This window comes from Dipodomys merriami, unplaced genomic scaffold (genome assembly GCF_024711535.1).
Source record: "Dipodomys merriami isolate MVZ:Mamm:240054 unplaced genomic scaffold, mDipMer1.0.p SCAF_45, whole genome shotgun sequence".
In the NCBI taxonomy this organism is placed as follows: Eukaryota; Metazoa; Chordata; class Mammalia; order Rodentia; family Heteromyidae; genus Dipodomys; species Dipodomys merriami.
The window spans coordinates 3,677,549-3,692,226 of NW_027206013.1; the positions used below are offsets into that span (position 1 = coordinate 3,677,549).

Below are 14,678 nucleotides of genomic sequence, written 5' to 3' on the forward strand. Positions count from 1 at the left end.
GCCATACTGCTTTCCAGAGTGGTTGAACAAGCTAACCCCACCACAAGTATAATAGAGTTCCCTTTGGTCACATGCCTGCCAACATTTGTTATTGTTAGGTTTTTTTTTTTTCCTATTGGCCATTCTGATTGGGTGAGGTGCAATCTCAGTGTTGTTTTGATTTGCATTTCCTTTATGGAACATTTCTTCATGTGTTTTTACTTCTGAGAAATCTCTTTTAAGTCATTATCTTATTTATCAATTATGTTGTTATTTTTTGAACTTGGGTATTAGGGTACTGGAATAATGTTGGAATAGTTAAGGATATGGGGACTTACAAAGATGGACTAAATGCATTTTGCATTAGAGGATGTGCAGCAATCTTTTGGAGACCTGGGAAGGAATGTTGCAGCAGCTTAAGAAAATGTGTTTCAGTGTCCAGCTGACAAGAGGCATAACAATTTTCATTGTCAAGTTGACTGAATTGAGAAACCTTTAGGAGATTAATAAAGCTCACATGTGTATATGTCTATGAAGGTGTTTTCACCTTCATAGGTGATTAGAATATTAGGACTTTGAATGAATGGACTAACACCTTGATAGATTTGTAATCATGATGACATTTTGAGACAGTAAACAGTAGGAGCTGGGACTTAGTTGGAGGGAGAGGATGGGAGGTGTCCTTGGGGCTATATCTTTCTCTAGTCCCATTCCATCTGCTCTACCAGGAAGCAAACAGCTTCCTCTTCCACACACTTCTATTGTCAAGATGTACTATTTCACCACAGATAAGGACTACAGGGGAGTGGCTCAGGTGATAGAGAGCTAGTCAATGAGGTCCAGTCCCAGTCTCAGACCAAAAAAAAAAGAATCTCTGAAAGTGAAAATGTTGCTCTCTCAAGTATTTAGGTCACAGCTATACAAAGTAACCAACATACTATGCAAGTAATACAGGAGAGCAAAAACTCAGGTTATTCATGCAATAGATGAAAGCAGGGCCTCATTACTGACCCAATGGATAATGAAGGCATAAAAACATATATGAACAATTTTATGCACAATTAGATAACTCAGATGAAAGGTATGATATCTTGAGGAATTTAAATGTTCATGCTCACACTAGAAAATAGATCATCTAAATTATGATACATCTATTAAAGAAATTGAATCTTTCAAAGAAGCATCCCAGGTAAAAATGACTAAATTGATGGACTCCACCCGATTCTTATGAATATATGAATATATGCTAGCCAACTAATGAAAATGCAAGTCTGTGCTCTTAGGTGTTTATCCCATTCAAATAAAAAGTTAAATCTAGATGAAGTGCTCCATATGAATGTTTTATCCAGCTTTATCTATGGCCACCAAAATTGAAAGCAAACATGATGTTCTTCACTAGGGAAATGGATGGTCAATTTTCACTTATTCCCTACAATGGAATATTATTTAAAGGAATGAGATAGCGGGATGCCGGTGGCTCATGCCTATAATCCCAGCTACTCAGGAGGCTGAGATCTGAGAACTGCAGTTTGAAGCCAGCCTGGGTAGAAAAGTCCCTGTGAGACTCTTATCTCCAATTAGCCACTCAAAAACTGGAAGTGGTGCTGTGGCTCAAAGTGGTAGAGTGCTTGCTAGCCTTGATCAAAGGAGCTTAGGAACAGTGCCTACGAAGCTGAATTCAAGCCCCACAACCAACAAAAAAAGGGGGGGGGAGTGGGGAGTGAGATACCATGTGATAAAAAGAAGGTGTATATTGATTAGTGAAACAGGTTGTACAAAGAGGCTACATAATCTATGATTCCAACTATGGCATTCTGGAAAAAAACAATGTAAATACAGAAAAGTATCAAGAGTTTCTATGGTTATTGAGCAAAAGGAAAGAGATTAATTAGTAAAGAACAGGATATTTATAGGGTACAAAACTATTCTGTATGAGACATTGTGGAGAACATGACAATACAAATATTTCAAACAAAGGTACATGTAACACAAAGAGTGAAACAATGTGAATACAGACTTAAAAAAATTACTAATTTATGAGCCGGGCGCTGGTGGCTCACTCCTGTAATCCTAGCTACTCAGGAGGCTGAGATCTGAGGATTGAGGTTCAAAGCCAGCCCGGGCAGGAAAGACCGTGAGACTACTATCTCCAATAAACCACCAGAAAACCGGAAGTGGCGCTGTAGCTCAAGTGGTAGAGCGCTTGCCTTGAGCTGAAGAGCTGAGGGACAGCGCCCAGGCCCAGAGTTCAAGCCCCATGACCGACAAAAAAAAAAAAAAATTACTAATTTATGGTCATTAATTTTAGGAAATGTACTGATATGACAAAAGAAGTTTAATAGTAGGAGCAATTATGTGTCGGGGTGCTGAGGAGGAATTAATAACTGTGTTAATAATTTTTATATTAGTTCAAACCTTTCCTACACAAAAGGCTACAAATCCTAGCTATTCAGGAGGCTGAGATGTGAGATCTGAAGCCAGCCTGGGGAGACAAATCTAAGAGATTCGAATCTCCAATTAATCAGAAAAAGCGAGTGAAGCTGTGGTGGCTCAAGTGGTAGAGCACTAGCCTTGAATAAAAAAAGCTAAGTTGAGAGCAGGAGGCCCTGAGTTTAAGCCTGAGTACTGGCACAAAAACAAATAAAATAATAAAAGTAACAATTTGGCACTTCAGTTACTAGAATGTCTAATTTCTCAGTGTTCAACAATCAAGTAATTTATAGGCATGAGCTGAAAATGCTATCTAGTATTAATTAAAAAGAAAATATGATTTTAAAGTGCATTTTCAAATTTTGTTCTTATAGCATTACTGGTTAGATAATTGAAACTCGTGAAATTTTAAAAAAGGTATGAAATTAAAAATATGGTTGAAAGCTGGTCAATATGGCTCATGCCTATAATCATAGCTACTCAGGAAGCTGACATCTGAGGATCACAGTTCAAAGCCAATCCATGAGACTCTTATCCCTAATTAACCACCAAAAAGCTGAATGTGAAACTGCTCCAACGGTAGATCACTAGCCTTGAGAAAAAAAAGTTCAGACGAGATTGGGTCCGTTCAAGGTGGTATGGCTGTAGACATTGGATGGGAAGGTGGCTCAGTTATTGAGTGCTTGCCTTGCATGCATGAGACCCTGGGTTTCATTCCTCAGCACCACATAAGCAGAAAAAGCCAGAAGTGGTGCTGTGGCTCAAGTGGTAGAGTGCTAGCCTTGAGCTGAAGAGCTGAGGGACAGTGCCCAGGCCCAGATTTTGGGCCCCAGGACTGACAAAAAGAAAAGAGAAAAAAAGTTCAGGTTCAGAGCCTAGGCCCTGAGATCAATACACACACACACACACACACACACACACACACACACACACACACACACACACACACACACACACACACACACACACACACACACACACACACACACACACACACACACACACACACACACACACACACACACACACACACACACACACACACACACACACACACACACACACACCCCTGTTGAAACTCTTCAGTTTTCTCTTACATATTAGGACATATGGTTATCTACAATGATTGTTCCTGATACAATTTAATAACTGAATTTTCACAGTACCTTCAGTTGTATCACACACTGGTAACTTCTGGTGTAAAGGAAGGACTAGAATCTTTCTGTTCCCTGGAGGGTGTTTGCTAGAATTTCTTCGGAAATATTTCATCAGAGAAGAAACTGGAAAATATATTTGCAAAAGATTAGCATTATGCAGAGATAGGTGGGGATGAGAGATGGGGGAGTACAATGAAAGGGTGACATTTCATCAAGATGCATGAACTTATAAACTGACATGTTGAATTGACTTCTCTTTGTACAACTACTTTAAGATAATAATAATAATAAAAGAGGGCTGGGAAGGTGGCTCAGTGGTAGAGCGCTTGCCTTGCATGCATGAGGCCCTGGGTTCGATTCCTCAGCACCACATAAGCAGAAAAAAAAAAGGCAGAAGTGGCGCTGTGGCTCAAGTGGTAGAGTGCTAGCCTTGAGCTGAAGAGCTGAGGGACAGCGCCCAGGCCCAGAGTTCAGGCCCCATGACCAGACTGCCCCCCCAAAAAAAAATTAAAAAAAAGAGATATATCAGCTTAATGGCTGGTATTCAAAGGAAAATAAATAATTTGGAGCTTTTGGCCCTGTTTGCTGGTTTCCAAGCAGAGCCAGCTCAGTCAAGAGTAGGGCTTCAGGAAGATCATGGGGCAGTTTACCTGTGAACTTAATACATGCATCGTGTGTATCATGGACAGATAACATATAGATAAGAAAATATAGAAAGTCAGAGGACACTGTAACAGGTGCTGGTGCCTGATAGCCTGGCCCCAAATCCCACTCAAGGACACATAGACCCAGGTGAGGCCATGTAATTACTCTTTTCTTAATTCTTTGTACTGTGATGCTAGAAATTTAATGTGCCTATATTTATATACTGTTAGTCTAAAAATAACTACATGAAGGTAAAGGCTTAAGAAAGAAGACTAGCAGTTCCAAAGTCCTCAGTGATGTTGACTAAATGCCAGATAATAGAGCTAGACCGGAGGAGTTGAATCTAGAGAGGGTGTTTTGATGGCTCCAGGACAGCATGGAATGGATATTGACTTTTCCTTCTTTTTTTTTTTCTCATTTATTTTTTTGTTTAAATGTATGTGTTTCCTCTGCCACCGTTTTCATACTGTTTCATTGTGAGCACTTCTGATAATTCAATGACCACCTTGAGATCAGTTCCTTCTTTTCTCCCATTCTAAGCAACTGTCATGTGATGGTCACAGGAAGGAAAAGTAAATTCTCTGGAGATGCTGCAGATAAGGGCAGCATCTCTGTCTCTGTCTCTCTGTCTCTCTCTGTCTCTCCTCCCCCCCACCCCCCATTAGGGCCTGGAAACTGTCCTTGAGCTTTTTAGCTCAAGACTAGCATTCTCCCACTTGAGCCATAGCTTCACTCCGTTTTTTGGTAATTGGAGATAAGAGCCTCACAAACTCTTCTGCCTAGGCTGTCTTCAAACTGCAATCCTCATATCTCAGCCTCTGGAGTGGCTAGGATTATAACATGAGCCACCCATACCTAGCCAGGTTGCTTTATCTTAAACCACATTTTCCTGTATCTTTCAGTCTCTGAACCAAAATATGACTGTTTCCTCCAGACGAAGTCCCCTGAGGAGCTTGAAAAGGTCAATGTGTGGACTTCCTTCACCACCATCTTCACCTTGAAATGAGTGCTTCTGATGATCCAGTGACCACCCTGAGGCCAGTGATTTACTGTCTTCAAACATGACCCAGATGTCAGGTCCTTCTAAGCTCACTGCCCTGTGATGGCTGTGTAATCAATAAACTTCCCTTTACTTGGCCAACCCTGGAAAGGCCCTCAATGTGAATTGACAGGCAAAGTGGCTGATGTTTGATGAATTAGTGAAATGTGTCTGTGTTCCACACTGTCTTGGGGACTAGTAACCCCAGTAACTGTGTACCCTAGCCTGTTCAAGGGGGTGGGAGGAGTAGCCAGTTTATCATGTGAAATGCCTTAAAATATCACCAATCTAGATCCATTCCAATGTCCAAAACTAAAAACTTCAATAAAGCAGAACTTAAATTATAATACAGAAATCTCTGTTATCGCTGATTGCTGGTGGTCACATCTGTAACCTAGAAACTTGGGTGGCTGAGATGTGAGGACTGTAGTTTGAAGACAGCCTGGGCAGGAAAATCTGCCATACTCTCATTTTTAATAACCAGCAAAAAGTAGACTGCAGCTCAAGTAATAAAGCACCACCTTGGGGGCTGGGAAGGTGGCTCAGTGGTAGAGCGCTTGCCTTGCATGCATGAGGCCCTGGGTTCGATTCCTCAGCACCACATAAGCAAAAAGAAAAAAGCCGGAAGTGGCGCTGTGGCTCAAGTGGTAGAGTGCTAGCCTTGAGCTGAAGAGCTGAGGGACAGCGCCCAGGCCCTGAATTCAGGCCCCACAACCGGAATCCCCCCCCCCAAAAAAAAAAGAAAAAAGAAAAAAGAAAGCACCACCTTGAATGCAAAAGCTAAGGAAGAGTGTCCTGGTACTGAGTTCAAGCCCCAGTATTGGAACACATATACACAAAAGAAACCTATATTATTAATCCCAGGGAATATCTCTTTAGGGATATGTTAAATGTGCACACACAGATTCCTATATGTAATATTTGTGATTATATATATCATATATTCCCACGCCATCTCCTGCGGAGTCTGTGTGAGAGATCGCGTTAGACAAAGAGCTTCAAGGAAGCATGCCCGCAGGAAGGGGGTGTTGGTTCAAGGCTTCCCATACACTTGGCTGCACCTTTATAGCCTCTACCTTTATTCTTACTATATTCTTCTTGGCTGTACATTCATTGCCTTTATTCTTGTTTTGGCTATTTTTCTATTGATCCGCGAACAGAGCATGTTGTTTCTTTCCAGTCCAATAGAGACGGCTTCTCTGAATAATAAAGACTAGGACCAAAGATTAAATGTGGGCAATGCCCCAATCAATCTATCATCTGATGTGATGCTGCCTCCAGAAACGCCTACAACTTCACAAGCAGTTTTGCAGCTCACACATAGTTAATATAGAAACTTAAAATTTCCAGATATGTTACAACAGGCAGAATTAATGAATTAAACTAAGCTAGAAGGAGTTATCCCAGAAGCTCAGAGAGTTCTAGAAAAAAGGACCCTGATAATAAAAGGAAAAGAAATATTCCCCCAACAGTTATGACTAAGTTTAGTCCAGTTTATGTTATAGGGAATAAATGGTGGTTTCCCACAAAATATAAAGTTAGTGACATCACATTTCCTGAACTGATCAATGAACCATTGCCTTATAAAGGAGCTTATAAAGATAAAAATAGATGGATTAATGTAAAAGAAAAAAGGGTATTTTGGAACTCATTAGATTTATGCAAAGATTAGGTAGATCTAGACCATTATGGTGTTTATTATCAAAACAACAATAAGATAGTTTAAAATAACACTTAGAAATTTATGTAAACAAATATTGGGATTAAAATCATAGAAAACAGAGAATGCCTGACCAGGAAGTGGTTTTTAGGATGGTTTCAAAGGGACTTGAAAATATATGGAAAAAATAAAAAGAGTGCAATATAAGTACAGCCCTGTCTTAGGTTTGTTAATTATTAAACATAAAAAGGCTGAATAGATGACGCATTCTATTAAACTATATGCTAGACTTGTTTTGCACCACTTAGCTTAAACAGTTGATGGGATAGTCATCAATTTTCATGTAATCCATCAATGCTTTGCTTTTCTTTTCTTAAAAATTGATTATGTGCTTAAATAAACAAAAAATCTATGTCACAATTACACACTGTATAAAAATGTTAATTCTCCTTAATAAAGATACACTCAGATGCAACTCTTTTGAGTCTGTGTCTGTCACTTTGCTGACTCCTTGCCCACCTATCCTGAGATCCCTGTCCCATCAGTCCCAGTGCTCCGGCCAAGCTGGTCCGTCGCAATATATATTGTATATCATAGATATGTGATTATATATCATACATTATCATATATATTCCTTATATAATGTGTATTATAAATATGTAAATGATAGAGGAAAAATATAAGGGGAAAGGAATATATGTGTAAAGAAATACATATACCCATATATACATATATATATGATTGAGGATAAAATGTAAAGGCAAAGCTTTTAACAGAAAATTAAAATGAGCTAGGTGCTGGTGGCTATCTACTCAGAGGCTTAGATCTAAGGATCATAGTTCAAAGCCAAAATAGGCAGTCAAGTTGGTGAGACTTTTATTTCCAATTAACCAGCATAAAGACAGAACTGGAAGTATAGCTCAAAGTAGAGTGCTACCTTTGAGTGAAAAAGTCAAGAGAGTGACCCTGAGTTCAAACCCAAGTACTAGCACACAAAATAAAATGATAAAACCTGACTATAAGTATAACTATAAAACCTAACATAAGCCTGGCACTGGTGGCTCATGCCTATAATCCTAGCTACTAAGGAGGCTGAGATCTGAGGATCGCAGTTCAATTAACCACCAGAAAACCAGAAGTAGTGCTGTGGCTCAAGTGGTAGAACACTAGCCTTGAGCTGAAGAGCTCACGGACAGAGCCCAGGCCCAGAGTTCAAGCCCCATGACCAACAAAAGAAAAAAAAAACCTAACATAACTATCTATACAATATATAATAACTGAAATATTTTCAAATAAAGTATTTTGAGAAATATTTGAAAAGACAGCATTAATGGATAATATTAACATACCTTTTGTACAGAACCACAAGTTCCCCATAATGAAACTATTGGAATGAAAGCAATGTGCTATGAAAACTCTCTGCTATGTGTGAGCTTTGAAAATAGCACAGATAGTGGCATTCAGTAACAGAGAAAATATGTATAATCATATCACCATAGTGACAGTATGTCACAGAACTTTCAGAGTGAATCACAATCCATACTGTGGGGTCCAAGAGCTGCTAAATATTTATGCAAGTACAAGGATATCACTTGAAAGAGGTTATTATAAATATTATATATTATTATGTGTTATATGTTATTTCAGAAACAGAATTTTAAACCCACACATTATAATGCCTTTTTTTTTTTTTAAGACAGCAAGTTTACTTGAAAGTAAAAGTAAAGTAGGGAGACTTTCAGGAGAGGGACCTCAAAGAGCCCAATGGAGTCCTCTCACAAGACAGGTTTTATAGTACAGGGCTTCTCCCATATCTCCCCCCTTGGGCTTTACATTGATTGCCTGATGGCTTGATCATGTGCCACTTGGGTTCTTTACATTGGTTGATCAGGGCATAATGGGAAGAAATGTTTGAGGAGGTATTTGCAGCATTATGGGAAGAAGCATATTTAAAAAACAACTAAACATGAAAGGGCATGCCACAGCCCAAGCATAGTCAATAGTACGAATTTTACATTGAAGAGGAATAAATCAAACATTAGAAACCAGAGTTCATATACTTGATTTGAAATACCATCCTATTTGCTGTACCATTTCTGAACCATCACCTGTTTCTAGAACAAATAAACTTTGTTCCTTAGATTAAAAATTGCATTAGCAGGAATTCTTTTTATGTTTTTGTTCACTTTTTAAATGTGTAATAGTTACTGGGGTTTGAACCCAAGACTTCATGCTCTTGCTTAGCTTTTTTGCTCCAGGGTGATGTTCAACCATGTGAGCTATATCTCTACTAGGAATTCATTTGAGAAAAACCTAACTTTCCCCCAAAATACTATCAGAGTACATATTCTGTCTCACATGTTATTATGATGTTATTTGTCTCTCAAAGTCTAACTTCAGTGATGAACTTTTCTATCATTGTTTAATAATTAAATGATAGATTACTTACTAAGTAAATGAGAAAAAATATTTCCCCAAGAACATCCTTTGAGGGGTAAATATTTTGGAGATAAATATATAATACTTTAAAATATGTCAATCCCAGGGCTTGAATTCAGGGCCCAGGTGCTTTCCCTGTTTTATTTGTACAAGGCTAGTACTCTACCATTTGAGCACCAAATCCCTTTTTGGCTTTGGGGTAGTTAATTGGAAATAAGAATCTCACAAACTTTCCTGCCTGGGCTGGCTTTGAACCACAGAGTCCTCAGATCTCAGCTTCCTGAGTAACTAGGGTTACAGTGTGAGCCACTGGGCTCTCATTCTTTCAGTATATAAAACCCTTCCTTTTCCCAGGGTTCTGGTCTTCTTACCTCCCAGATTCCCTGTCTATTGTCCAAGCCTTATGCTCCATAAAGGTTTATTAAGCCAAAGGATGGGAGTGAGAATGATAAAAGGGCTGATATTGATCAACATGCATTGCACTTCCAAGCTGATATGATGAACTGGAATCCCTTTGCACAACTACTTAAAGATAATAAAAGCAAGTAAATAGCCAAAAGATGCCTTAGTATGCTTTTTGGTAATCCACTAACTTGTTCACACAGTGTTATTTCTTTCTTTCTTTCTTTTTTTTTTTTTTTACTGCAGCACTATTTTTATTATTAAACAGCTGTACAAAGAGATTACAATGCCATAAGTCAGGTAGTTGAGTATAATGCATCTTGATTAATTTCACCCTTTCCATGGTTTTCCCCCATGTCCTCCCTCCCTCCCATCTCTATATGCTCATTATGTAGTTCACTTTTTACAGAATGTACATTGGCTAGAAGGGCTGCATTTGTAGAGCACTGTTTTTGGAGTTAAATCATTTTTGTAGATCAATTTCAAATAAGATGGGCATGGAAGTTTCCAGTGTTTTCCTGCAGCGTATCATTTATTGGACCAGTGAGTCCTTCTCAGCACACGTACCCACAGGCACGCTTCATTCCACCCATTATTTTCTTCCTAATGAAATAGAAAGTTTCCGTCCAGAATGGGTATTTGTGCCAGTTCTAGGGCTTGAATTCAAGGGCTGAGCACTAGCCCTGAGCTTTTGTGCTACCGCTTCAGCCACAGCTCCTTTTATGGCTTTTTTGTGTGTATTTTCATTGGAGATAAAAGCCTCACAAATTTTCCTGCCCAAGCTGGCTTGGAACCACAATCAACAGATTTCAGCCTCCAGAGTAGCTAAGGTTACAGGCGTGAGCTACTGGCACCTTGTCAGAAGTTTGAGTTTATTTTTGTGTTTTTGTTTTTTAATATAAAACTAACTCTTATTCAAATGTGTAATAATGAGCAATTGGCCCTCGATTTTGTTGCTAGGGTCACATTTGTCCCTGAGATGACAAAACCTTCTTCAGATCCATCTATTCAACTCTGCTGAGATAGGATCTTGCTTATAACCCAGGATTGTCAAATTCATAATCCTTCTACCTCAGCCTCCAAAGTGCTGAGATTACAGCAGTGTGCCACTTCACTGGCTTTAAATCTATTCTCTATCCATTGACATTTATTGTCCAACAATCAGATATTTGACTCACTATGTGACTTGGTAAGACAGAGTTTATTTGATCCAGTTCCTTTGTTTCCCAGGTTGCCTGCTTCCCACAGGCACATTCCTAGTATATTCTTTTGGGCCTGGCTCTGTCCCCACAAGCTGAGGAAAAACTGCAACCGTTACTCAAGCTTGAAAAGAATGAAAGCCAGAAGTGGAGGTGTGGCTCAAGTGGCAGAGCACCAGCCTTGAGTGAACAAGTTGTACGAGAACACAAGGTTCTGAGTTCAAGCCCCACTACTGAATAAAAGATGTCCAATATTTCTTTTCATTTGTCTCCAATTTGCACTGCACAATGTTATTTCTGATTACAAGAAACATTTTATTGTTATCTATATATTAAGTTGGGAGGAAATTCACAATTGATTGAAATGTACTTCTTTTTTTGGGTCCAGTCGTGGGGCCTGAACTCTGGGCCTGAGTGCTGTCCCTCAGCTCTTCAGCTCAAAGCTAGCACTCTACCACTTGAGCCACAGTGCCACTTCTGGCTTAAAAAAATTTTTTTTTCTGCTTATGTGGTGCTGAGGAATCGAACCCAGAGCCTCAGGCATGCAAGGCAAGTGCTCTACCACTGAGCCACCTTCCCAGCCCTTGAAATGTAATTCTATCACATCTCTCCTCAGAGTCTAGTTTTACTGAGGCTCCTCACTTTTCACAGCCTCACATCATCCCCATCATCCCATACTGTCACTGAAGACATTTTCCAGGATGTCAGTGGAAGGCCCCTGTCCCTTGAAATGCCACATACACCTCTTATGATGTCCCCATGAAGGTGGAGCAAGGAGAACCTGCTAGGTATGCACAAAAAAGATAAGAAATAATTTTACCCAAGGAAGGAAGAAAATACTCATAGGTATGTTTCAGAAAGGCCAGATTGATGGAATAGGAAGTTTAATTTACCTCATCATTCATCCCTAAAGCTTTCCAAAGTTAGGACCTATAGTTTACTAATAGGTTGTAGGGGTGTAGGTATAGTGAGACCTTGATCCTCATATCACTCAGTAGCTTGATTCTAGTCATTTATCCATGAGAGGTATCAGCACCCACTTGTTTCAAGCTCTCTCCCAGGGAGAGAGGGTGCACACTAGAGGGGAATAGAGGATGGTTGATTTGCATGAGAAACCTTCTAATAGCGTGGGGGACATTAAAAAGCCTCACGGTTTGGCTTTGGTTATATACGGTCATTCAACTCTATCATTAGAATGTGAAAATTGTCACAGGTAAGGAATGTGTCGCGAAACAAGCCTGGATACATTCTAATGAAGCTTTATTTGCAGAGAAAAAAAAGTCTCACAGACATAAAACTCCATCTAAGGAAGCTGAGCCCTTGAGAATGCCCTAACCATGACCTGGATGATGGTCCTTTCTTGATTTACAGTACAGATTAGGGAAAGAGACTGCAAGCTTGGACAGTCCACATAAAAGCAGTCTCAGCGTGATCCTTGAAGTTTAATGATAATTCTATTTTCTCTTGTGGGTCTCAGGAACAGATTCTCAGACTTGTGACCCAGGAGCCACTGTTGTGTTTCCAAGGAGAGATTATGACACTCACCTGTAGCATTAGCTGAGTCAGTCACTATAAATCACTACCAAAGCTGGTAACACCCTAGGCTGGATTCCACACACACTTATCTATCATTAAATCAAGTCTGGCACCACTGGCTCTTGGCTGTAATCCCAGCTACTCAGGAGGTTGAGATGTAATACCCCGTGGGGTCCCAATAATCAGCAGGGCCCAATAGTCAGCATGGTCCCTTGGCCCGGCCTGCTGGAGGGGGCGGGGCATCAAGAGGCGAGCCTCACCGCTCCACAGACCAAGCCACCGTACAGAGCAGGGCTTGCAGAGGCTGAGGTCACTGCCCCACCGCCGGAGGGGCGTGCCATGCCGCAGAAAGGGGCGGGACGCACTGCCAAAAGGGGGCGGGGTGTGCCATTGGAGGGGGCGGGGTGTGCCACTGGAGGGGGCGGGGTGTGCCATTGGAGGGGGCGGGGTGTGGAGCCCCACATGGTGAGCTGCCTATGGGGGAGAGGGGGCAGCTTAGGGGAGGAGCATGAATGGTGGTTTGAAACCGTTAGTGGGGAAGGGCACAGCTTATCTGGGTATATATAGGCTGTGTGTTCCGAGGTGGCGGGGAGAGGAGAGAGTAGGAGAAAATCCGAGGGCTTTAGGGGCAGTGAGGAGGAGTAGGTGGAAAACCAATGGCCGGAGGAGAGGTGAGAGGGAGGTTAGGGGAAAACAGACGGGAGGGAGGGAGGAGAGAGGAGTCCGGAGTTCACATGGAGTCCTGAGGAGAGGAGTCCGGAGGAGACCGGGAGTCCTGAGGAGTCCGGAGGAGACCGGAGTCCTGAGGAGAGGAGTCCGGAGTCCTGAGGAGAGGAGTCCGGAGGAGACCGGGAGTCCTGAGGAGAGGAGGGTAAGGGAAAGACCGAGAGTCCTGAGGAGACAGCGCGGAGGAAGGGGAGGCAGGAGGGCAGGAGAGGCGGCGGAAGGGGAAAGCCTGCCGGAGCAGGGCAGGCCTCGAAAGTCCATTTGGGGCTTCTCGGGGAGGTCATTCCCGGCCTCCTCGAGAAGCCATTTGGGACCTCCTTCAGAGGTCATTCAGGGCTTCCTTGAGGGGCCGTTCGGGGCTTCTTGAGGAAGCCATTCGGGGCCTACTTGAGGGGTCATTCGGGGCCTCCTTCGGAGGTCATTTGGGGCCTCCTCTGGAGGCCATTTGGGACCTTCCTCTAGAGAGGTCTGTGGAGAGGCGCCCGCAGGAGCAGAGCAGGGCAGGCCTGTGCAGAGTGGCGAGGCCTGCAGAGCAGGAGGAAGGGAAGAAAGGGAACAGCCTTCGCTTTGGAGCTTCGGAGGTCTGAGGTTGGGAGGTTTGCAGACCAACTAATAAAGGTCGGGGAGTCAGGACGACAGCCTATTGGAGGTTTGGTGGTGGAGGCTGCTCTTGGTATCTAGCCCAGGACAAGGTAGTCTCATGACCCTTTTCTGGCGTAAATAAACTTCTTTGTCCACCTTTCACAGTCTGTGCCTCAGTGGATTGTCTCGCTCTCCAGAGGTCATAAGTAGATGTGAGAATTATAGTTTGAAACTAGTCTAGACAGGAAAGTCGATAAGACTCCAATTAACTACCAAAAAGCCAGTAGTAGAGTTGTGACTCAAGTGGCAGAGTGTCAGCCTTAAGCAAAAAAACAAAACTAAACTAAACTAGGTTCTGAGTTCCAACTCCAGTAGTAGCAAAAATAAATAAGTGGATAAATAAACATAAATAAAGATAACAAATAAAAACCGCCAGCTGCCCCCCCCCCCCTTCTCTAATCACTTCTCTATCCATTAGTGGGAAGAAATCCCTGCCTGCAGCAGGGGGACTGAGAGTCTGAGACTGATTATCACTACATACTTTGGAAAAGTATTTCCAATTTAAATCATTAGGGAAGATAAACCCAAAGCCTCTTCAATGCTAAGAATGGCTGAGAGCTCCTGAGGCAATGGCTCAATATCCAGTGATATATTACCATGTTCCTCGCTGTCTTTTGGGAGCCCATCTCTCCAAAGTAACTCCTCCATGTTTGTTTCTTCTGTCCTTTTGCCTAGAGTCAACAGCTCTGAAATGTATAAAAACAATTAGTGAGACTCTTAAGATCGAAGCTACCAGTAAAATCAATCTGACTGTGAAAACAAAAATATCTGAATTAGCACTGATATGGGAACATTACCTAGGAACTTATTGGAAATACAATTCC

At 41.5% G+C, this 14,678-nt stretch overlaps 1 protein-coding gene across 8 annotated transcripts in view; it reads right to left on the bottom strand.

The window, feature by feature from the left end:
• The window catches only part of Znf280b (zinc finger protein 280B), an 81,743-nt gene that overhangs the window by 26,091 nt on the left and 40,974 nt on the right, over window positions 1-14,678 (bottom strand). For 3 of the 8 annotated variants that reach the window (XR_011366451.1, XM_069994390.1, XM_069994389.1), the window contains 2 exons: window positions 14,451-14,540; window positions 3,576-3,689 (listed from right to left, as the gene is read on the bottom strand). The exons of 1 other annotated variant lie outside the window; for it this stretch is intronic. Coding sequence is in view for 6 of the 7 variants with exons in the window: in XM_069994390.1 (XP_069850491.1) it covers window positions 3,576-3,689; window positions 14,451-14,502 (166 nt within the window). In the remaining variant the exon portion in view is untranslated. Of the gene's footprint in view, window positions 1-3,575; window positions 3,690-8,259; window positions 8,357-12,495; window positions 12,780-14,450; window positions 14,541-14,678 lie in introns of those variants that run through there. 4 more of the 8 variants (XM_069994394.1, XM_069994391.1, XM_069994393.1 and 1 more) reach the window with 4 other exon arrangements.